The sequence below is a fragment of the Dermacentor albipictus genome, chromosome 2 (genome assembly GCF_038994185.2).
Source record: "Dermacentor albipictus isolate Rhodes 1998 colony chromosome 2, USDA_Dalb.pri_finalv2, whole genome shotgun sequence".
Lineage (NCBI taxonomy): Eukaryota > Metazoa > Arthropoda > Arachnida > Ixodida > Ixodidae > Dermacentor > Dermacentor albipictus.
This window is the reverse complement of record NC_091822.1, coordinates 88,169,781-88,194,389: the sequence shown is the minus strand read 5'-3', so window position 1 is coordinate 88,194,389 and position 24,609 is coordinate 88,169,781. Positions and strand designations below refer to the sequence as shown.

Below are 24,609 nucleotides of genomic sequence, written 5' to 3'. Positions count from 1 at the left end.
CGAGCAAATACGAGAACTTACAAAATAGCGAGTGTTTGTTCTAGAGATATCCGCTATTCTTTTGTGCATATGATGGGGAACCGCACACATGGCGAAATGAGATGGAAAAGGCAGGTAGGTCAACTGCAAAAGAAGCTGCTGGTTAGCTATCCTACACAGGGCGAGCGGAAAGGGGAAAGGAAAGAAACAAAGCCGGAATAATTATCGCAGGTAGGAAGCAAACGTGCAAAAAAGAGAAAAAGTCTGACAATTTGCTCATGCCTCTTCGTGCCACCTCGCCTCATTGCCAGTGGAACTATCACATGCCGTTTTTTCCCGGGGCAGCCAGAGTTACCGAGACGTCAGCAAAATGCAGTGTCCAAGAAGGCGGAGGTACACTTAAAGCATCATATACAGAAGGAAAAAATACAACTGTGCCGGCTGAATCCCACACACACACGAAAAAGACTGTCAGATAACCAGCTTTGCTAAGCAAGCTGAGGAAAGCAAGGAAGGGCACAGCAGCAAAATACGCGGAAGAGTTGGATTACGCGGTAGTGTTAAGTGAACGAGAGATCCCAGCACTGTTAGAGACCATCAGTAAATGAAACAAGAACACTTCCCTAAAAAACTATGAATATATTTTTTTCTTGCTTTAATTAATGCAAGGGAAAACTGCATTAGCACCTGAAGAAGCAACAAGGTGCCCATCCATCACTGGTATTCTTAGTCAACAGGCTTCTTGGGTAACGCCGCACCACTTAATGCGACCATCGGGCACCCAAGCTCAGGAATAATAACCAGTGGTAGAGTGATAGTAAGGAGAAACTTTCGGTATCTCACGTTGTGAATGCCAGTGTTATAGCAGATGTACTATTACACTTAAATTCAGAACAACGCACACGTAAATGAACGGGGGTCAGCTTCGAACTTTCTTTTGTTATCAAGTAGACCGAAATGACAAAGGCAGTATGATAACAAAAAAAGAAAAAAACATGTATCGCCATTACAAAACCTTTCTAAAGATTAATGTAACGGAAAAGGGAAGTGTAGAATCTAGGAAAAGGGAGATGAAATTGTAGTAATGATTCCATACACTGCTTCAACACTTCTAATGCTGAAGATTTTGAAGTTTTTTGCAGAGTTGAAATACATAAATTTTTGTTAATGTCTCAGAAAGAGTGCTCAGGAATAAGCTAAATGGTACTCAATGAAAACATAACTCACCATGGTATTTCGTTGTGGGATTGGAGCTCTGGCTAGCAAATGACTAGGCTTCGATGGGTCACCTTATTTTATATTCGAGCTTAAAGTAGTTTAACATATGCTATGTCACGACTGCCAATGTCGCCATTGAATTATGCACACACGGAAATAATTTTTGAGCGCGTATTCCACAAAACATTTCAAGATTTTTCTGAATGGGTTAAGGCTGCCCAGCAGCCTGTTGGAAGGGGGAGAAAATGTTGCTCATTAGTAAGTAGGCTCTACATTTCTTGCGCTTATCAACTTTGCCGGTTCGCTTGTCTTCGGTGCTTAGCCAAGTGAAAATGATCTCCTCCGGCTTGACTTCCGTCAATTATACTATTGCTTACTTGCACAGCGGGTGCTGGGCTGTGCTAGCTGAAGTGTTGCAGGCAATAGGACCTCTTCCTCTTCACCAATCTGTATCTCTATCTCTTTCTCTCTTTTCCTTCAGGGCTGAAATGCATGAGTGTCAAACGACATGTTCGTGAAGGTTTGGTACTATAAAATGCACTATTTGAGAGGAACCGTATATCAAAGCAGCTTCACGTATGCGCACTAATAAGTAGTGGTGACAATGTACCTTTTGACAAGTTTCTACCCATCGGAGTGCATAGGTTGCGGAAAACAAGCATGCAGGATTGAAATGTGGAATATAAAATTTTATCAGCAACTAATTTTATTCAAATGATCGTCGAACTGAAACACTTATGCGAAAAGATTGGTATTTTGTATTTGAAAGATACATATGCTTACCCTCATTTCAATGTTATCGTGTGAAGACTGACCGCAACCTGAGAAGCGCGTTTCAAGAATGAAGAGGAAAAATATGGTGCTCTGGGTATGTGCCTTCGTAGACATGCAACTGGAAGAGGCATCTCAACTCATTTATTCTATTTGGTTCCCGCAGTAGTCATCCATGCCTGAAATAAATACCACGAAAGAAATACATGCATAGACTTGTTGGGTTCGTTTACTTATAGATATCGTTTACTCACAATGTTCAGTAAGCAGCTGGGGAACCTCTCTTTAAAAGCAGTTTTAGAAATCGGGCTTAAGAAAGCTCATAATAAACATGCGAAATGTCGTGACGTACGTGCACTATCATCTGCTCGCCCACTACGGTAAGCACGTACTAATTTAAGCACTTACACTAACTGCTTACTTATAATACGTTAACTGCTTACCTTAGCATGCTTTCTCGGCCCGAGATGTTTAGGTCACTGATTAAGCCTTTTGTTTTAATACAGCCACAAGCATTTCTGGTGACTTCTGAGTTATAGGTCGCGGACTATTGAACATGCATCCGCTGATTTTTATTTTATTAGTTCTTTTCTACCTTGTATGGTTGCGTGCTAAGGCGAAAACACTTTTCCCATAACTTGTCAGGGTCCACTGGTGTAGCGAAATTTCAGAGGCAGAACTGGAAAGTTATTAAAATTTAACTCATTTTGACTGTCGCAGCCAGAGAACAGTTACCGCGCAGTTTCGTAAGAGCTTCTTCGGCGATGAATGATTGCGCCACAGTTTCCCCTCAATTGGAAAATGCCCGACCGAGCCGTTTATTTCGCTTTGGAAGATGCACACGTCTCGCTTGTATGCTTGAAAAACTCGGTAACCCACATTTCGATGGCGCCTTATTTTATAATCATCCTCTCGACTTTTCCAGCATTTCTTGTCAGTGACGTGGTGCCTTCTTTGCACAAAGTTAGCCTACCTGCCTTGGGCTTGAGGAGATTCCCCGTGCCATTTTACTCGTGCTTGCAAAAGGCTTCCTTGGATTTAGATGCGCTGTTAAGCAAAACTACGTGGCCAAGGCAACGAGAGAGCAGAGGCACACGAGCTCGCGTGAGTTGCTTCTCGAAAAACTATTGGCTGCGTAATAACGCATGCCAAATAAATAAGTGGCTGCGAATTAGCCACGACCACAACCATGCAAATGTGTAGTTATGGGCGTTCATCACAGGTTGTGTGTTAGACATTACAGTGGCGCGAATAGCACATGTGAATGCGGACTAACATTTTAATAGCGCTCGCAGGAGCCACTTAAAAGATGCCCTTGATAAAGACAGTTTAGTAAGCATTGCCAGATAAAAAAGATATGCATTCATATTGCACCAGTGGTGGATGTCTCTGCAAATTTGACATTAGCCCAATACCTAGTATCATGCTTAGTCAGAACCATGTGTGTTATTATCTTGCCTTGTCTCGCGCTTCGTTTCCAACTGTAAGTCAGGAAGCTAATACTTAGTAAAACACTGAACTATCAGTTCTTTCAATAAAAGATGCCTTTTTAAATTTAGAGGCACCGCCTTCTTAGACTTCCAGAAGGTGAGGTGAAAAGGCAAGTTTATCTGAGCCATCCACTTGAGGCATTTGTGAGCTTCCTTTTCACTATTAGCCAAAAATTACACCATTCTCGCAACGTTTCTCTACTTTAAATTACGCTTCCCTGCTTTGTTCAAACTAGCGTGTCCAGTGCCAATACTATGCTCTATTACGCGAAGTTTTCTAGGCGACCCATGGAATGATATCTGAAGGAAAAACATTGATGTTTCAGTGGATATCATACTAGCTTCGTAGAAGAAACGAGGTGGCTGATGCGCTTAAAAGTCGGGAGACTATTCCTTGACTTTCATAAGAATACCTCAAGCAAATTTGACGATGCCTAACTGCCTTGTATGCTGTCACCTACAACGCTCACACCTGGATGAACCTACCATCGCAAGAGTATACCCAGAACAATCTCTAGTCTTGCTTGTATTGGCCACGAAATGTCTCTTTCGTTGAGTTACGCATCTGGTGCTTCAATATACCACAACGCCGTCATCAGCAAAGACGTGCGTACACTAACAGTGAAACGCTTGAACATTTGCTTTCATAATAAACAACATTAAACACTTGTCGCTTGATCCTTATGAGCAAGTTCCAGTGGCTGGATCTTTATACAACTGCGTTTTATGGCTTATTGTTTTCAAAAGGCACAAATTCATGTTTATACGAGGCTCACAAAGCAGCTGTGCAAGGATTCCTCTCAGCTGCGGGACTAGGCCCCACAGTGTAATGCTCATAGTCTGTGTGAAATTTATATATGTTTAAATAAATCGTAGCAATTGTAATAAAAGAGGAGACATTGATGATGATGGTGATGAAGATGATGACGATGCCCTTCTAAGAAAAGTTTGTATCAGCTAATTATTACGGAATATATCTTCTTGGGAAAAATCATGTTGCGGCAGGCGGAAATTCGACAACTGGCAAAGTTGTTTAATCGGCGAAAAAATAATCTAATTTGCAAGTGGCCATGGCCACCACGCCCACAGTGCGCCTGACAGACGCAGTGACCCGGGAAGGCAGCCGAGACAATCAAGGGCCTCCGGTGGCCAGGAGAGAACAACGGCGTGTGAAGCGGTGAACCAACCTCCCAACCGTTTTATTGTTTCCAAAGGCTGAGCGAGCAAAACGCCTGGCCGGTTTTCCGCTCGACCTCTAATAACAATGTACCGCCAAGGCTCGATGCTTTTCGGAGCGTGAAGTATCGATAAGGTTGAACTTTAACCTCTGAGTTGTATTCTTGATCAGGGTGTCTGATTTCGGTGACGTGATTTATGGCGAAGTGCTTTCTGTGGCCACGCCAGCGGCAGCTCCCCTATTTGTTCCGAAATGAAGCGAAACGAAATGGCCATCGATACAAAGAAAAAAAAGAGAGAAAGAACATACAATTATTCCAATATCATACGACCACACGTAACCGATGAGGCCGGTTTACAGAGAAGCTTAGAGCTGCATTATTATTCCTCACGCTGATTCGGCGCTTCAGGGTGAGAGATCAAGGATTCCGCCATAACCACCTTCTTTCACTCGACCTGGAAAGCAGAAGTTAAGGCTCCTAGTCGCACTCTGTCTGTGGACTCTGTACTGTGATCGCGACTACGGTGCGAACCACTCCCGCGTTTTTATTTTCAAAAAACTGACTTCATGTAAAGTCATCAGAGATCTCTTGCCGAAGGATAAATGCTCTTGACTTTCAACTGAATGTCGATCACTTTACCTTGCTCATAAAAGTACACCTGTTGTCTGAAGCGTCACGGCGGCACCTCGCATGGCCTGAGCTGTGTGCCTGCGGCGTCTACTAAGCATCGTATAATATGCCGACCGTTCGGCAGCTTTTTGAGTACGAAGAACACGTGTGCACTCGGGATACGTTATTGTAGCGCCAGTAGTAGTACCACACACCATCCAGCAGCTGCTGGCACCCGCAATGTCACGACTCCACATCATTTAACAGTGGTTTTTGAACGATTTGCTGCGCTCACCGGCCAGTCCTTTATCACGCTTGACCCGTGTTGAAGCAAAAGAGCACACACGCCCGAAAAAATGCACCCGCCATACGGGTCGCTTTCCAGAGGGTTCATCTTGACTTTACTACTTCACACTTCGACGTATTTTCCATTCCCGACGCGATCAGAGAGATAGAGAAACTTCTCTAAGTTAGTTGCAATGTCCATACAATTTCATGCCACACTTTGCATGTTTCCGTTAAGAGCATCAATGCCGTATGTCTCAGGTGCGATGTTTGCCATTTGTTTAAATGAAACTCTAACTTTTTTTGATCAAAAGAACAGCACTCCCCACGGTCAAATTTGCATTCAAATTCAATTTATATAATAACAGAACCGCAGCTCGTGTAACAGGGCTTACCATGCATGTTGCCCAGCATACGGTGGCACTTTCTCCCTACTGGTTTACGGAAAAGTGGCGACACAGAAAAAAATCACAGAGCATAAGCTCTGTGCTGTCTCAGAATCGTTTGAGTGGTTAGGCACCTATGTAACAACCCCTAAAGAAGAAGCAGTATTTTGTGCTCTGCCAAAGAAATAATTCAATGTCTAAAGATTTTTTTGTCACCCTTTCTTGTAAGTGACCAAGATTTCTTTCTTTTTTTCTCAGTGCCAAGCGGCATCAGTATGGGGTATTAAAAAGTGGAGTGAAGAGCGGCAGACTTTAAAGAAATATAAGCTCTTCTTGGTCGCATTAGTTTGTCATGTGGTTTGTTGTTTAGACTGCACGACGTGCGGTATTGGCTCATAATTTTAGACTTCTTTATCTGCGGTATCGGTCCATATTTTTGTTGAGCAAAGCAACACTTCCGATAACAGTTTTGCGCGCGTACTGTTTGAGTGAGCACAAATCGCTTTCATTTCGTTCTTGTTGCGCTAATTACGAATTATTACTGCTCCCTAGAAACCTTTACGCTAACTTTATACGTCTTTAATTTGTCCCAAGCTTCACTTTGATGCTCTTTTCGATGTCCTACGTGCATCACAAGGCCTCAATTCGTCTAACGTGATGAGCCATCAGTGGCCAGATAACCATATCCTACGAACCAAAGTCGGCATGAAGTCTCCAAAGAAGACCTTGCCTTCAAGAATATCCACGTTACAGCGTACTAACATTTCAGTGCTCTGAGACATTTAATTACGAGCTCTGAATGTGGAAATACAGTGCTCAAATGGGCAACTCACTCTGAGGCAAGCACGGTCTACAGGACATAACCTGTGACAGGTCGCTCGTTTTGGAGAGTAATCCCACGCAACTGACGGAACGTGATACTTATTCATTTTGATTTTGCTGTCTACGTAGACCTTCCTATGTCGACACCACCGGCGACGATCCAAAGGCGGAAAATTCTTCTATCGTGTCGGCGTCTCAGACGGGAGCACCTTGGCAGAGAAGAAATTGAATGCGTCAGTACCGGATTTCTCGAATCCTGTTGGGGCGCTTCTCGAGCGAATACCATTCTCGAATTGACAAGTACTGCAGATGCGTCAGCCGTTCCAACATGTCCAAATCTGGCGAAGCGAAAAACAAAGCTTCACGTTTCCTTCACTCCTCCTCCATTTGTGACATATTTCCGTTATGCGGCTTTACTGTAACCAAGATCGATCCAAATAGGTCGCAAAGCTTCGGGCGAAAAGCGGTTCAGAACAACTTGTCACCGAAATTAGCAAGGGTGGTTATGAGAGCAGGGACAGAAGCGCGACTATGTGAGGAGGGAACAAACATTGAGACAGAAAAAGAAATTTTTTTTAAGTTAGAACGAGATACACTTTGATTCATTCAACGAAAATAAAAGTCTTGATAAATTTTATGTACATGTGGCGAGAAAAGAAAATATAACTCTGTTAAATTTTATCCTTATTAATGAACTCCTTTTTTCAGCCGCTATCATTTGCAATGTCATGCAGCTCTTGAAGTGCGCAGAAAGGCACGCTCAAAAAATTCGCTTGTTACAATACGCCATACCACACATTTGCTTGTTTTGCTTGTCGTCGTTTGTCTGAATGTGATGGTGTGGGTAGCTACATCGTTTCTTAACCTGTTGAATCAAAAATAGTGAGGTACGACCTCCAGTTAATTGTTTATTTAGCTGTTCTCGTGCGGCGGCGCTGGAAGACGGCCCATGGTCGTACTGGCAGACGTGCTGGTCCGGCCATGGGACCAGCACGCTGCACCCAACGCTTTCGTCGGCCATTAAAGAAAGTTTGTTCTGCGCAGGGGTGCGATTTCGACACCCGTACGGCTTACCTGCTGCATTGCTTTCCGCGATGAAAACTAGAAACGCCCAACAAGTCCTATTGCGGGGCATTTGAATATACAGCTTTAATGGCAGGCCACCAAAAACGAATTTCGCGCATTTCAGAACAAAATGGCGTCAATTTTATTTTGAACGGATATGGCATCACATCAGTTTTTCTTCAGCCGGAAGTGTACCCTCTTCCCACAGATGGCGCTTCAGCCCCATGAACTGCCGCACAACCACCATGTTTTGAACGTATGGGCGCCTATGGAAGCTTCGCTACCATGTATAATTGCCTTGCTGGAACCTCCGATGTAAAACGTAGCCAGCTCGCTTAATGTCGCATCATAGCCAATGGTCAGACAAGGCTGTTAGCCAATCTGTGGAGTAGCGTTCACAAAACAGTGGTGCACTGAGTCCACAGTGGTCTTTGAGAGAGTTTGTGAGGCGTAAGATTAAAGGAAGGATTTAATATGGCTTAGTTATTTATGTCCTATTTTTTAAATTTACAATACTTCAAAGACTTCGTAGAATAGGCTTTTGCAATAAGGGGTGAGAATGTAAGGCGAGTACAATAATAATCAATGGCAGTGGTGAAGCGTGCTTGAATTGTGTGCTGGATGACGTGCTAAGGGAGATAATTCCTGTTCTTGACTGTTTTTGCTAAAAAGAAGTAATAGTGCCACTGTTCCATATGAAAATATGGCATGACACCTATGTGGTAATATAAGAGTAAAATGTGGTTTGAGGCAATCTGAACTAATTATTTATGTTGCGTTTGTGCTTTGTCAGCGTGTATACAGTTTGGAAATTCATCATAATTTCACGGCGAAACATTTTGTAGACATTACTGGCATGAATGAGCCATGACGTTGGCAGTGCTGATGACCAATACCAGCAGTTCAGGTTCATGCACAGTAGCCACTGCTACAAGCCTCGTTCTAAGCAACAGAAATATACAACACATTTAGCAGCTCCCCACTCCACTCTCTCTCACTCTCTCTCTCTCACTAGCTATTCTTCCACCTCTGTCTTTTTGAAGCGAGGAGAGCTCAAAATTCGGTGCCTACACTCGTATCAATCGCTCTGTCGGCTCATTTCAATGAATTAAATTCCTTCTGCGTCATTTATAACTGTAGTTTACTATATTACTCGTGCATGCGTATCCTATGTAGCCAATGTTTTTGCAATAGCTCAAGGAAGTGCGATAGTGGTTTGAAGAGGCCATTCGTGCGTCAAATTTAAGCACGCCTGCATTGTAAAACCACGATTACTGCTCAACGTTCAGTGCCTTTAATTTTCAATCTGAAAGTTTGTGAATGCGCCCGAGAGGTCCCTAATAATATCCTTAATAATGATTATTTATAAAATCTTAAGAACGGTTGCTTTATAGAACACTGAACAATGTTCGAACGACTTAGCCTTTATCTGTGTCTTTATCCTCAAGAAAGTGTGCACACAAGTCCGTCGACGCTGTGCCTGCAAGGAAGCTCGATATATTTATGTTTTTCGTTCGCTAGTCATAGCTTTCACAAATTTAGCGCCTTAACAATGTAGTTCAAGCAATAAAAGCACAATAGTCTCAAATAACTGCATGCTACAGCTATCTATGCAAGACACCTACGGCATCTTCAGATAAGCGGGATGGAAACATAAATGGAAAAATCTAAGCTGGGAAATAAGCGGCCTACGTTGAGATTAAACAATCTTAGAAAAGTAACTTAACAAATTGATCAAGCCTCCCTTTCCGGTTATTCTTATTAGCCACTAAAGCTGCGTAAATCATGAAATAACCAACAGCAGCACTAAGCCCGCTATTCATTTAAGCAGAAGATAAAGCTATATCGAAATACGAGAAACGACCAAAGATTTATTTCGGCTGTTATCTTATTCCTTCTGTCGCAATACTTCGTACTAAACTTCTGAGGAAAGAATTTAATTGTGTATTTAGTTCCGAAGCTCCAGAGGGTGAAAACTGCTTGTACGAACTGCGTCGGTAAAGAAATGAAGACAATGCCGTTTTTTAATGTGCAAGCTGCACCGGTGTTCGCCCTTGAAAGTAAGTTATTCCTTTTCTATATTACCGATCTGCAGAATCCGTTGCTCAACTCAGCAACTGAGTAGAGCAGAAACATGAAGAGACGTAAGGGTGTAATACCAATGATAAGAGAATTCTTAATGAGCCATCGTTTTTCGCTTGGAGTAGAGCACTTCGAAAATACGAGGCACCTGGTGTGCACAGCAACAATGCACCGACCCTCTGCGCGTAAGCAACTTACAACGCCTCTTGGGCAGATTTTGGCACATTCAGGAAACACGAAATAAGCCCGCAGTGCGCTGACGTGAGATGCTTATCAATATGGCCGTGACAATAAATTAATCATCTTCGCTTTTATTTCGGCGCGCCTTCGGGCGATTCAGCAGCGAACCGCTTTAGGAATGAATGTCGCGGCGGCTTTGCGTCGAAAAAGCGCGCCCCTTCAACATTCTTCTCCTCACACGAAAAGAACAAACGCCTTTGGCATGCGGAACTGCATCCCTGGTACGTATCTCTTGCCGCCGAACGCCAAGATTCCAGGTGCGATTACACTTTTTAAAAGTGCAAAGGCTACGCCACGTTTCCGTACAATAAAGCAGGCACCATGCCCCGTATTTCAGCGTTTGTTCAGCGTCCGTGACGTCGGCCAGCGTCTGCGTCAGCGCGTTCGTCTTACGCCACTCGATACCAGTGCTGTCCGTATTGGTGTGGATGCACGTGGCAATATCTCCTTTCAACAATAACCGCACGTAACTAATGGTGCCGCATTATTGCAAGCGCGATCGCTGTGCAACGTATACACTGCGCTCGCCGACGCTTCGCAACGATGCCTAGCAACGAGGCCTTGCAACTATGCAACGAAAATATGTGGTTGTCGCTTTAAGTGCCTGGCCTACATCTTAGCTGGCCTTAACTGCTCCTTTGTATCATCGAGAAAATAAACCTAGAAAATGAAGGAGAAAGGGGAAAGGATGAAGCGCGAGTTAACCGACCGCTGACGTGTCGATCGTAAAAGGCTACTCATTCAAAGCAACTTGTCAAGTGTCAGTCAAAGGAACTTAAGCAGCCCGACAAAAAATCACAGACTACATCGAGAAGTTGAAGAACGTAACTTCTGTATTTATTCCAGGTTGTCGTTCTATGCAGAAACTGACGATGATTTTGCTGATGTCACTTGTCGCCTCATTTATAGATAGACTACGAGAAGATGTCCCTAGACTGCCGGAAAAACTCGTTGACGCCAATACTACCCTGCGAAACAGCGACGTTCTATTCTTTGCACAAAAGTATATCAGCGCATGCAAACGAAACTCAACGACACGGGCTATGTCATGGCGATCAACAGGTCACAGTTGAAACCGCTCTATCTCGCGGGGATGTAAAAATACAATAACGTCATTCTTCCCATTTTCTTTTTGGTATTTCATTTTCCCTAGTACGCGTCGACCAAGGATTGAAGAAATGTTTCCTGCGCATGTACATAATAAACGAGTCTTATTATATTCAATTCGGTATAATATTGTGCATTATGCTTTTCAGGTCAAGGTAGCGCTCAAACTCAAAGCTGCTGATGTCTTCGTTCTTTGAAAGTGGAAGATTAATGGAGGCTTTATAAAACGCGAAGCCGGGACGGGGTCTTCTCTTGACCAATAATCCTATTAGAAAGAAGCACCAGCTAGGGTGACAACAGTCCCGATGGCCAGGGCGATACGAGTGCAGCAAGCCGCCTACAGGTGCATCGTTGCAAACGTCGCAACCAGCGATCACTTGTGTTATTGAGCCCACTAATGTTATTGAGCCCGCACAAAAGCCTGGAAGGACTGTAGTATCGTTTTGACTTGCAAAGGAAATTTCAAGTTCAAGTTCAAATTTCAAATTTCAAGTTCAAAGGAAATAATCATATTTAGTTATGAAGCCCAGAGGGATAACACCGTTCCAAGGGCTGTTGCGTTTCACGGATATGAGCGTCGCATGACTTTAGTGTCCAAGCTTACTTTCAGTCAAACAGTTTATGACAAATGAAATAAAGCGCGTGCTTTAACCACCTTGCTGCGCTTTTGCGGTACCATGAAATAGATGGATCGTTGCTGTAGACGTGCGTACACGCACTGTATGTCTCCAGTAATGAAACGCCATAATAGGGGTATTTTCCCTGCTATACGTGTGTTCAGTGCAGCAGTAAAGCTCGGATGCATCAATGCTTGTGACATCATGCAAGTGCTACAGGAACAGAGTTCTTGCTTGTGCACTACGTTTAAGTGATTGTCAGCACGTCATGACGTGAAGCATAATACGCCGAGAAATGTTGTGTTCGTTGCTGCGATGACTAAGGAGTTTACTTACTTTCTATGATTGGTGACAAGTCGGCATCTCCGAGCTTGGATATATTTTCCATAGGTGCTTTCTTCCTTTACTTTTCTCTTTCTTTCTTTCTTTCTTTCTTTCTCTCTTTCTTTCTTTCTTTCGTTCTTTCTTTCTTTCTTTCTTTCTTTCTTTCTTTCTTTCTTAGCGCGAATAGGTTTCGTTGGTTTTTTTGGCCATTTTCATAGCCGGTGGTTGCTCTTTCGTGGTTGCTTTCGTAGTTGCTGTGAGACGCCATCGTTGTCCACCGCAGCTGATGTGCTGGTTAACGGCCTTGTCCTCTACGGAATTACGTAATGTAACAACTAACGCAAGCTACAAGGTTCATCACTAAAAAATACGCGCCGTGAAATGTAACACCCCTTTAACGAGAGTATTTGCTTACATACTGAAAATATTTTGGCCCAAAAACAACACACACTAGAAAGACGACGACACCACGCGCTTTCTTGTGTGTGTTGTTTTTGAAACAAAATCTTTTCAGTATGCAAGCTCACAAACTAGCCCAGCAGTTAACTCTTCTAATATATTTGCTTACATTCACCATCGTCACGATCGTTCCTGCTGCGTTTAAAATGTAATTTGCCAACGTCGTGTAGAGTTACGCCTGTAAGCGAAAAGCTGGGTCTGACGGGAGGTGCTGCCATACGAGATCTTTGGGTTCTCTGAAGGGGCAGAGGCCGTGGATCAGTGCTGGGCAAGGACTGCCCTCCTCTTCACTTGCTGCCCTTGCCACAGGAGAGGGTTCCGGCGCCGTTGCAGATGTCAGAGGCTTAATGGCTCTGTTTTCCATGGAATTGCGCATTGAAACAACAAAGAACATCTAGATGTCCTCACTGGAACCAATACATGCCTTCAAGCGCAGCAGTCTTTTAACAGTGTAATGTCCAAACCCACTTCGATATCAAGGAATATTCGCACAAGTTGTGGACATTTATTTCTGGCTATGTTTACGGAATACGTATGTAAAAAAAAGAGAGTAAGAACTATTTTGTTTTTAGTTATAACCTAATAGCTGTAATAATGAAATAATTAGTAAATAGTTTGTTAACCTATTCACAGTTGAAACTTCCCTCCAGCATACTTGGAACGCAACTATGCACTGTAATCAGCATTGTATAGCATCAAAGAGAACGTAGTACACATAATACATGTACATTAGAGCGTTAATTAATAAAGTGAGTACCTTTTTGAAGCACTTACATTGACAGACATCGTTAATCGTATCTTCACCATTTCCTTTTTTTAAATATATTTACAAGTTGAAATTGAGTTCCCGCTTGCAATGTCTCCCTTTAGCAGTGGACTCAATGTTATAGCGTTTAGGTTCTAGGGTGTCAAGTTTGAACGTTTGCGCAAAGCGCGTTTGCGGTATCAAGCGGTTATTACGCTGTAAATGTTCGGTCTACGAGACAAGGGCAGTTCTTGTGGTTCGTTTTCTAGTGACCTGGAACGCCGCCGTTTGTCGATCAAGATGGCAAGACGCCAATTCAAAAGTAAGGGCATGGCGACTGTTAGCAGCGTCTATTAACCTTTGTCCGTTATTACGGCCTCACAATTAGCTTCTTCTTCAAGCCGCGTTGAATACAAATTTGCATGTCACAGGCTCGATTGATACAACACTTCCTGTTGGTGGTTCTTGACTACCTTCTTCTATGGCGCCATGTACACGTAACCATACACATCTTCCGGTAGCCGTTTCATATAGAAGGCTTCTACGGCTACGTTTACCTGAACCCGACAGGAGCGGCTCGAGCCAGAAGTCATGGCTACGACAACCCGCTGCTCGACAGCGTTTGCATGGGCTCGTGACGGACGGGTCCACATTTCTGGGGTCATCCTGAGTCGAAGCCAGAGATAAAAAAACCCGTCTGGTTAATCACTGCTGGAGGCGAACCACAGGCCCGTCTCGTTTCCGTTTGCATGTTTGCTTCAATCGGGTCGCACTGGATATACCTATGCCGCGCAGTAGGGCTGGCTCAGCCCGACTCGATGCGCGTACAGGCCGACCACCTAGCGCTTACATCAGCGCGAAAGGCAAATCTCAGCCAGACTAGTGGGCGCCCACCCATTTCTGTCGGGTTCCTTTAAACACCCTGTATTTTGGTGAACTTTTTCCTTTAGCCCTTCCTAGACTATACTGAAAGCTGACGTTGGCAAGTTGGACATTAAGCGTGAATTTCACATCAACAACCTATGTTGCCCAAACATGCTGTTTCTGTGGCGACAAGGATCAATCTTTATCGTTCTTTAGCCTATGTAGCTCTCGCACCTTCTTCATAAACAAACACTCTTAAAGAACGAGTTAAAAAAGAACTAAAAAACAAAAAAAATTACTGACTTACTTTAAGCCCTTTTCATTTACGTTAAGGAGCACGTGAAAATCTCAACATTCAACGCTATAAATTCACTGACGCAAACATCGGTTCCCTTTCCCTTCTTTCAATAGTGCAGAATGCTCTGAAATGCACTAATTACTTTTCTATTGCAAGAAATGGTCATGATATGGCGCTTTAAGCGACTAACATAACCATGCTTAGGCGATTCTCCAGATGTTGTAGAAAGTCGGCACTCGCACACTTTCTTAAAGTACTCTGCACGGGTACCTGTGCAGTCAATGTTGGATTTCGGCCGTCTCAGTATGTCAGTGATAACGTCAGATTAAACAACTGAACATTAAAGCTGAGGTCAGTGTATACCTCAGCTCTCATTCCAGCTTGCAGTAATATGAAACAATTTCGCAAGCCTAAGTGAGAATTAAAAATCGGAGGTTGGCAATGGATGAATTAATAAATTAGTCGTACTGAGCCTTAAGGTATTATCACAGAAGGAAAACCTAGATTAGGAGTCAGTTGTGAAGACGCTAAACATGGGGCTCTCATTCAAGTTGATAAGCCATTTTACGTACAATCTCTTCGACGTAGTTTAAACGCAGATTCTAGATGAATAGACTCTCAAGTGCACCTTGATTAGATTGCACGATCAGCCTTTTAAACTTGCAAATATCTAGAGAGCCTGGCATCACAGCTCTTCAGCCCAGAAAGGCACGCTAGCTTTTCTGCCGTACATGAAGGCGACAGACTTGGGTGTCCAGCCGTCTATACGTAACACTTGCTTTGTTCGTGGGAATGAGCTAGTCTAACGTGTTCTCTCACTCTCTATTTCTTTCACTCTCCCGTCGCTTTCCCACGCCTATTGTAGCAAACTGGATGAACTCTAGTTAACCTCTTTGCATTCCTCCAATCCTTTTCTCTCTCAAAGTAACTAAAGACTGCACGATTAATGCTTCGATTTGGAAAATTTTGTTCGATCAGCAAGTGACGTCATTGGGATAAAGCGATTCATGAAGAATTTGTTGTTTCTCGGAGATTCCTTTACACACCTTTTTTTTTTCTTAAGGAGAGCAAAGTAGCCTGAAAACAGGAGCGTCAGTACACCGCCAAACGGAAGTTTTCTAACGGTGTCTATGACCGTGCGAACAATGCTGTTCCCATAGCCCCTTTAGAGCTACCGCAAGCGTTGCCGTAATGTTCATAAGCTCCAAACAGAGTCGTACGAAGAGATGAAAAGGAAGACACGAGTCCATGAAGTATGCCAGCAACTGTTTCAATTTTCTCACAGGCTAGCCGTCTCACCCACAAGTTATTCCCACACCCATTTTCCTCTTTTCTGTTTCTTATTTTCTCTACTCGCTGAACGAGGCCGACCGGAGTCGCCCCATTTTTCAACAGCCTACCATCTTAATTAGACTTATACAGGAGAAAATGTAATGTGCAGTTAAATTTTTTTCTATATAATTCTGGGATTTTACCCCTGAAAACTCCAATCTGATCATGGGGTTCGATGTATTGGGGTGCTCCGGATTAATTTTGACCATATGGAGTTCTGTAACGTGCACCCAACGCACAGCACACGAGCATTTTTTATTCCCCTCCGGTGGGAACGAAGTCGTCGTGGTCGGGATTGAACCCACGACCTCCAACTCAGCAGCTCAACGTCACAGCCAATTGCCCTATTTCGGTTTTCTGTGTTTTATGTACTGGAGACAGTCACAAATACAGTATGTCGCCAGCATCTGTACAGTGTTAAATTCTTGCATAAGTGAACGGCGATAATGGTTAAAGGTAACCCTTGCAAATCTTTGCCAGTTTGCTAGCAAATTGTGTGCAGTCGTTTGCAGCATTAAATATTGTAAAAAAAATCTTACATTGCGCATAGCCTAAGATAGAAACCACGAGTGATGAGCGAGCAGCACTGGCTAGTGATTGCTGATGTCAGCAGGTAAGCTCCTTTAGAACATGCCAATCCCGTTCCAGCGCAACGTACACTGTGACTGCATAGCCAATTTTTTGCTTAAGACAGCCGACGTCTGACACACGTATATACGGTATACAATGTCAGAGTTTTTAAGCAGAATATTTTTCGGTGGTGGAGAGATGGAAAAAACGCTTGTTTAGGTGCACATTAAAAGAAACACCAAATGGTCAGAATTAATCTGGAGCCCCCAACTATACTGTACCACATAATAATATCGTGGCTCTGGCACGTAAAACCCTACAAATAATCATTCTTTTCATGAGAATATTGCTCTATGCGTGGCGTTAGACGAAGAACTGCTTCATAGATATACGGTATTCAGGATTTGTGCTCTACCTTTCAATACTCACAAGCGCTGCATTTAAAACACTGACGACATATTGACCCCATTCTAATCTCCAATTTCACACGCCCGCTCTCTACACATGCACACTTAGAAGCCGTTTACTGGTACTGAAGCTCGAAACGACTGCATGCTATTTTTTGTTGTATCTGCGGGCAGCTTGTTTTAACTAGTCAGCCCTCACGACAGCCGAGAAAACAACTAGTCACGCGTAGCTCACGCCATGTCATCATCATAAGGCACCCTTCGCTTTACGACCTGCAGGATAGCAAATCAGTGTGTGGATGAGTTGACTCGTTCTTTCAAGCATCATTCATATCTGTCCACTTCTTGTACATCGCCGCAGTACATGTGCCTGGGATGATATACGCGGTGTCGTGTACCAGTTGAGCTCCAAGTCTTGGGCATCATCATAGTGAACGCAATTTAAGGAAAGGTGCGAGAACTCTAAACGATGGGGTTAAATGTGTGTCCACCAAATATTGCCAGCATTTCTTTTTTTTTTTGCTCTTAGAGGGGGCTGCGTTTTTTCGCTCGAACCCCCGACGCATCCAAGCATGGCCCGTTATTGCTTATGCTCAAATGTAATGAGGTGTACTTAGTTTTCTTTTTTTCTCTCGAAAACAACGCCTATGCTTTGCACAGTTCTGATGGCATGATTGCTTAGAAAAAAGTACATGAGCGGAAATGACTGCGAAAAAAAAATGGCTGTGGCTTAGGTAAGGTGAAGCCCAGGATGCGAAGCATACTAGCCTTTATTTTAGTTGTTGAACCACTGTTTAGCCTGGTGAACTGCTGTTGCTTGGCTATATTTGGTTCGGCTAGACGAAGAAACAACTCATGCGTTACTCTGCTTCGCCTTCAAGAGTGGAACGCGACAGCATTCCCGTCGACCCGCCAAGGGGTGTAAGACAATGGGCTACAGGGCAGCGACTACGCGCCCCGCATTGGACGCGGTGAGCGTCGAGCAAAGCAGCGTTCGGCGCGGCAACGAAATGTGCGCCTGAGCAAGAGACGCACGCCTTAGAAACAGCTCGTTTCTAAGGCAACACCGCATTCACTAGAGGCGCTTTTGTACCGCTTTGAAGCATCGTACTCGTGGCTCAGTGGTAGCGTCTCCGTCCCACACTCCGGAGACCCTGGTTCGATTCCCACCCAGCCCGTCTAGCAAGAGTTGAGCCAAAGCCACTTCTCCTCTGTCGTGACGTCACGGTGTCACGTGGTTTCAAGGCGACACCGCCGCGCCTGAGGAGCTTGGTTGAGCTCTCGTAATATGCTTCGCATAAAAAGAAATAACTGAGAAAAAGTAATCCGCCCAATATGTTAGAGCAATCTGAAAGATCAGCCACCTCAGCTACATGTGGCTGGCGGCGGAAATGCCTAAATGTATTGGCAAAACAGTACTAAATGAACACATAATTGTACCGCTGAGCCACGAAGCCACTGGCCCGACATACTAGAGTGGCCAGATTCTCAACACAAAAGTGCTAATGAATATAATTTAGGGGTACGTTGAGAAATACGAGGTAGTCAGAATTATAGAAAGCCCTCTGTCCACACGTGAGACACAGGTTCGTTGATATATGAGAGCGAAGAAGGTCGTCTTATGGTCGACATTTGGCATGTGGCTGATAACGGTAGCAGGTACGTCTGTCAGCCCTCGATTGTGATGCACAAAGAAGAATTGTCATGCGCAAGCAGTTTTATTTGCAAGTGCCTCCAGGTGTCGATTATTGACGCACTGGCGCTGTCATACTTTCAGCATGAGTAGATAGTTTCTGTCTTCCTTCTTTTGTACCGTTATGCGCACTTTCATTTAACATTCGGCGTTTCCGTTGTCCTCTTCGTTCTTTCTTGCGTCCATGTTCGCACGCCTGTATTTCGAAGGAGAAGTAAATTATCACAGTCGTGAGCAGTTTATCTGCTTATTTTCTTTGTCGACTGCTGATTATGCCAATATGGCAATCAAATTTCAATAATTCGTAAATTCTTTACTTAAGATGCTTAATAAAATGGTTATAAACCTTTCCTTTGTCCCGTCTGACAAGTGTAGTAAGCCAAAAGGCACGATTATCCCTTCCACTCTGCGACGTTATCACAAAAGGAAAATATTTTTTTTGCTCGATTATACCAAAGTAATTGCTACAGCGCTGGTGGAATGCTGAATGCACTCGTCATTCGATAAAAAAAATCCGTTTGAAGGAAAGAATCTTAAATAGCCAGCGTTACAAAAGCTGTAGCGATTACAAATTTTCAGGAGTTCTTTTAAATGCTTAGTTTACAGTGCAACAGATGAATATTTTGTAAGCATATTGAATTCCAGTCAAAGTCTAAAGAAACATGCATAGGTCAGTTTTCTTTGCAGTCGAAAATGCACTTCTGCGATTAACTACTACTCAATTTTGTGTCTTGTCAAATTGTTAGGAATTCTTTGGGATGATTTTAGAGAGATTTGTCTGTTAGAATTGACTGCTGCTGGGGAACTACTGCTAGGTTCATATCCAGGTTCAGGCTTTGGAACCTTTGTTTTCTTTAAAAAATATATACTTAACAAGTCTTCTGGTGACCTTGTAATGTAGTAGCCCATTCTGTTAAATTTCTTGTGGATTCCATGCGCGCGAAATTTCTCCTAAATATTTTAGACTCTTAAAACTGATGGGGAAGGACACACGATAACGTTATACTAATTGCTAGTTAAGTGAAATAATTTTGTATAACAGTCGTATGAAATCTGTACAGGACAAAGATTTGCTGAGACTCGTCGAAATAAATTCAACCCAAAATGTTCCATCTACCAAGCTCATATGCGTGGAGAAAGCACGATAAAATATGTTTGGAGGTAGAGTCATGTTGCTGCTCTCGTGACTCAAAAGACATTTCCAAAGCCGACTATAGTGCAGAGTATAAATTTTAGCAAAGGAAGCATAGGAGCATAGGGAGCGGTGGAAGCATAGGAAGCAAAGGGAAGGAGTTTAACCATTGTCACACCCTGGTGGCAACACTGCTCATGGGGAAGTGCAGAGAGAGAGAGAGAAAGATCTAAGAAGGGAGAAGGACGCATTACGAATACAGTAAGCAGCCACGAATTCAAGATATATTTCGTGAACGAAGGGTCAAATTAAGAAAGCGCCAGACAAGTTATCGCCAGCGCTTCTTTGTGACTAGTTTTGTTGGGTCTGTTTATTTCCATTCATTGGCACTCCCCAGGATGCAAATTGTCGCCGGTTTGCCAGCCTTAATTGTCGTCAATGTGAAATAGTGCTGAGTCTCACTTTTCTTTCTTTTTTTTTTCTTCGACAGAAAATGCACGGACAATCCGCGACACTCCTGCTGCTCGTGTTCGTGGCGAGTCACGCCTCCGGCCGGCCTGCTGACACGGGTGGTACAAGCACCGCCAAGAACGACCACACTGCTCGCGAGGAAACGCTTGCGAGGCTTCTACGGGAGGAGCTGAGGACGCTCGAAGGCTCCTCCTTCCCCATGTCTGGCATTCGCCGCGACACCAGCGCCGTCTCCGCTATAGTGTCAAGCGACGACGGTGATCTGGCCGGTTCGTCCGCGCATGTGGACGGGCCTAGGGATGCCAGCGTGGATCTTGCTGCCGTGCCGGAGTCCACTGGCAATAATCGGGTGTCCAGCCATCAGCATTACGAGGTGGGACGTTCACTGGGCTCCAAAGATTCCACGCCATTCGAGGAAGCCATCCTGCAGCAGAGACCGCCTTCGTACAGGGAATCGGACCACTTGGCAGAAAAGCGGGCGCTTCCGCCACACGTCGTAAGGGCGCGTTCTTCTGGCGATGGCTTCCTGATGAAACTCAGGTCTCGCTCGCGGCCCGTGTACAAGCCTTTGTATTCGTCCAGCGAACACCTGGCAGCCAGGCCTGCGATTCCACTCCCGCAGATTGAAGCGTATTTGAGTAGCAAAGCCGCCGAGTCGATCGCAGTTGGAGCGCCGTCTCTATTGGACGAAGCTAAGGAGGACGTCGCTGTACCTGCGGTCACGCAGGCCGAGGCACTCCAGGGACTGTCGACAGTGTTGCCACCGAGATACACTTCGACGAAAGTGCCTTTCCAAACACCGACCGTGTTTCCATTTGTCCCCAAGACCACAGTGGCCCCTAAAGTACCGGAACTCGTCCCCGAGCCCTTGCCGGAAAAGCCAGTTCTATTGCACGCCGTCGAGGAACTTGTGGGCCAAGAATCCGTTTTACAATCCTCGTCCAAGGCACCACCGATGCCTAGCACATCTACTACAGAAGCTCCTAGCGTCTCGTACGACACTACTGCTACGGAAGTCGCGCCATCTACGACAGAAGTATCGAAAGCAGCTGTGACGCTTGAAAAGACAGCCACTGTTCCTAGTGTTGATGAACACCCACCGCAATCACCAAAACAGCAGACAGTGAAGGCAGCGACCACCACGCCTACTGTGTCATTTCCGACGAACCTGTACCTACCGGACGCCCTGGTTTTGTCCAACCAGCACAGCAAGCCTCAGCACTCGAGGTTCTCTCCGGGAACCGTTCCGAGCAGGCGGACGGCTACGCCTACGTACTCTGATGAACACAGAACGAGTGCTACGGTTCCGTCGACCAGAGCGCCGCCACCTTTCCCGCCGAGGAGGCGACTGACATTCCAGCCTTTCAGAAAAACTACAACAGCGCCAGTCCACTCATCTGTATCTACGGATGCCACGCCGCAGTGGCAAAAGGAGTCGCCTTTGCCACCACACTACGCCGCAGACGACGAATTCGACATCGTGAGAAGGAAGAAACCTGTCCTGCGGCCCGTGCTCGACACGACTAAAAACCATTTTGTATCAACTGAACCATCTGTGAAAACAGAACTTAAATTTCCCGAGGTACCTGAGGAACTAGGCGAAGGCCACCACGTTGAACACGCTCAGGTCGTCCATCCCGGTGAAAATAAAGTTGAAAAGAATGAGCCATATGCCCCTCCAACGAGTGTTAACACTCCGTTGGATACTGGCTCTGCCTTATCATCGGCCGACGAAGTGAAAACACCACCTAGCAACCTAGACAAACCGCCAAGCCAGGCCTCCGTGTCACACAATGACTCTGCACCGACGAAACCTCTTCACTATGGCCTCAATTCGGAGGTGGCACCAGCTTCTGAGTCATCTGATGGTGAGACAGCTGCGCTGGATAAGCTGTCTCCGACGGGTCCAGAGAAGGACAGCCCCATTGCAAAGCCGGCACCTGAGCTTACTTCAAGCTCAGACGAGGGGTCCCTCGGCCTTCCTGGTTCTCTGAGTGACCAGCAGAGTGCTCTCGAAATCTTGGAGCAACTTCACAAAGCCGAAGAAGCGCCCATTGAAGAGCCATCTGCTCTCGCTGACCCAAAAGCAGATGCTGATGCCCAGCCGTCCTTCAACATCGATGACATGATGGTGTCCTTAGCAATGGGTGAAGGTGACGGTTCAGACGGAGCTGGAGACGAAGCGGATAGTGCCCCACAAGCACCAGCTCATCTTACTGACATGCAAGGAAGGCTCATCTACTAGAATTGCCTACAATGCTGCGGTTTTCTTGGGGGTACAATGCGAGTTGCATTGGTGTTATATGGCGACAGCTCAGCTGTGCTGCTATAAGTCCTTAGTGGAGTGACGGTCTCTTTAATGCACTAATGCTGAAATTTCACTATTTTCCTACGCTGTTCAATTAAAAGAAACGATAGTGACAGTTGAGCTGCTGGACAGCTTTAACTGTATGGTCCTCTTTGTCGAACGAATGCGATGCCCTACTCAACTCCAGATGCACATAGCGGGAAATATGCAGTGACATCAAAAAACTCATTGCGCCTAACTACTGCTCATCCATATAGGAAGTCGCTCCCCTCCTCTCATATTTATGTCTTTGCCACGCAAAGTGCATTCCACGTGTTCCTTCGAAAACCAGAGCACAGTGCTATTTCTAACTGCAGCGTCAAGGGTGTGGTAGGTGTGCGCAGCATACTGGGATTTTCATTCTAATAACTCGAACTTGGTTCTCGGATACCAAGAATACGGCGTTGGAAGGTCGGCGTCACGTTGTAATCATGGTTCTGTTCGCTTTTGCTGGGCTAATCAAGTCTGTCGGTAGGGTTTTCTCTAGTGGTGTACAAGTTGTGGGTAAGTGGCAGTGTGGACATCTTTGTCCCTACGATTGTTCAGACGTGACCATGATCTCATCCGTGTTTTCGGAGCTGTTATGCGGCGTAATTTCTTTGACCCTGCGGGCTGCGTTCTACGAGGCCTCGCAGTTCACAATCATATGGATGGGAGCCTCTGTCATTACTCAGTGTTTTCGCCCTTATTTATAGCGTCATCAAAAAGGCGCCTTTGCGCATCTCATCTCGTCAAAATAAAATGTTCACAAAAATCAAATTGCATTGTGCTCTTATTTTCCGTCCGGCTACCAAGCTGGTAGAGCGTCTTACGAAATGCAATGCTTCACTCAGTGCTATTTCAATTCCCTAGTTTCTTATTTTCTCTCTGTTCCCAAGCCTGCCGAAGTGAGATGCACATACCGAAATATTACCTCGAAGAACACCTCGAAGATCCTTTATTAGCCATTAATTTACAGATTACTACCCCATCTTCGCTGCAGAAACTATGCACGATTATGTTATTAGGTCAAATATGGGCTGCATTCACCGGTTTAGAAGCTAATGTGATTATTACACTTGATTGCTGCAGGAACATTATTGTTGATTTCCGCATATATGTGAGTGCAACAACTGAAGAAAAGGTGAATGAGGGGAGATGTGTAAAACCTGCCTCGTCTTCACCGGGGCGAATGCATCAGGAAAAAGATACGCGAATCAACAAAAAGAAAAATAAATAGCTGCAGTGCCTAAATAGGTTCTCGTCTCCCCAAGTATTTTTTTATGCGCAGACACAGTCCAATCAACTTGTTACTTCACTGAACCTTGCAACATAGCATGCACTGCTCCCTTGATTGCTCATTCAGATTCGATGTCATCGTCTATATGGGCCCACTGAGCACATTTAAATATGCATTTAGATAGACCATAATTATTCCAGATATACCCCACCGCTACTATTTTTTTTTTCCTTTCCCGAGCTTGCTTCCTCTCTTCGCGATTCTTTCTATCTTTCTTTCTGCCTTACATTTCCCCCCATGTAGGGTAGCAAACCAGAAGGTTCCCTGCTCCTTAGCCTCCCCGCCTTTTGTATCTAATTTCTCTCTCTCTGTAAGCCACACTTTTACGCCTTGCACAGCGTTTGGACAATTCGTTGGCGCGCCAGTCTTGTTGATAAAAGGCGTCATTTGCTGACTGATAGTTATTCATGTCCAGAAAAATACAGAATTAGAATGAACAAGGAAACTCGGCATGATTTAGGCTGCGATTCCCTTTGCCCGACAAGACGGCCGCTTCGTAGAAAGTTAAGGATTGTCATTAGCAGATAAAAAAAGCAACAGGCAAATTACGTACGAAACAAATGCAACGCCTGCATTAGGAGAAACTTTATAAAGCTACATGCAGACCAAGAAATGCATATATTTCATGTTTCTCCGAAAAATGCATGAGCACTCTCGTAAAACTGTCCTTTGTTGGGAGATGTTCGAACAAGCTGTGTTTATGTACGTAAAAACGTGGATTGTACTATTTAGTCAGTTATTAAGATGTCTACAACGCGACATAACAGGATGAAACACCCGGAAGGACCCGTTATAGCCTGGAAATAAGCACCACATCCTTTCTGCACTCTTGAGAGACA

At 44.6% G+C, this 24,609-nt stretch overlaps 1 protein-coding gene across 1 annotated transcript in view; it reads left to right on the top strand.

Annotated features, from left to right (window-relative positions):
• Positions 1 to 23,235, top strand: part of LOC135901006 (uncharacterized) — a 65,970-nt gene extending 42,735 nt beyond the window's left edge. Inside the window, exon 2 of the mRNA XM_070532964.1 lies at positions 20,164 to 23,235. Coding sequence (XP_070389065.1) covers positions 20,167 to 22,389 — 2,223 coding nt within the window. The 5' untranslated portion in view covers positions 20,164 to 20,166 and the 3' untranslated portion in view covers positions 22,390 to 23,235. The remainder of the gene's footprint in view (positions 1 to 20,163) is intronic.
• Positions 23,236 to 24,609: the final 1,374 nt, after the last annotated feature.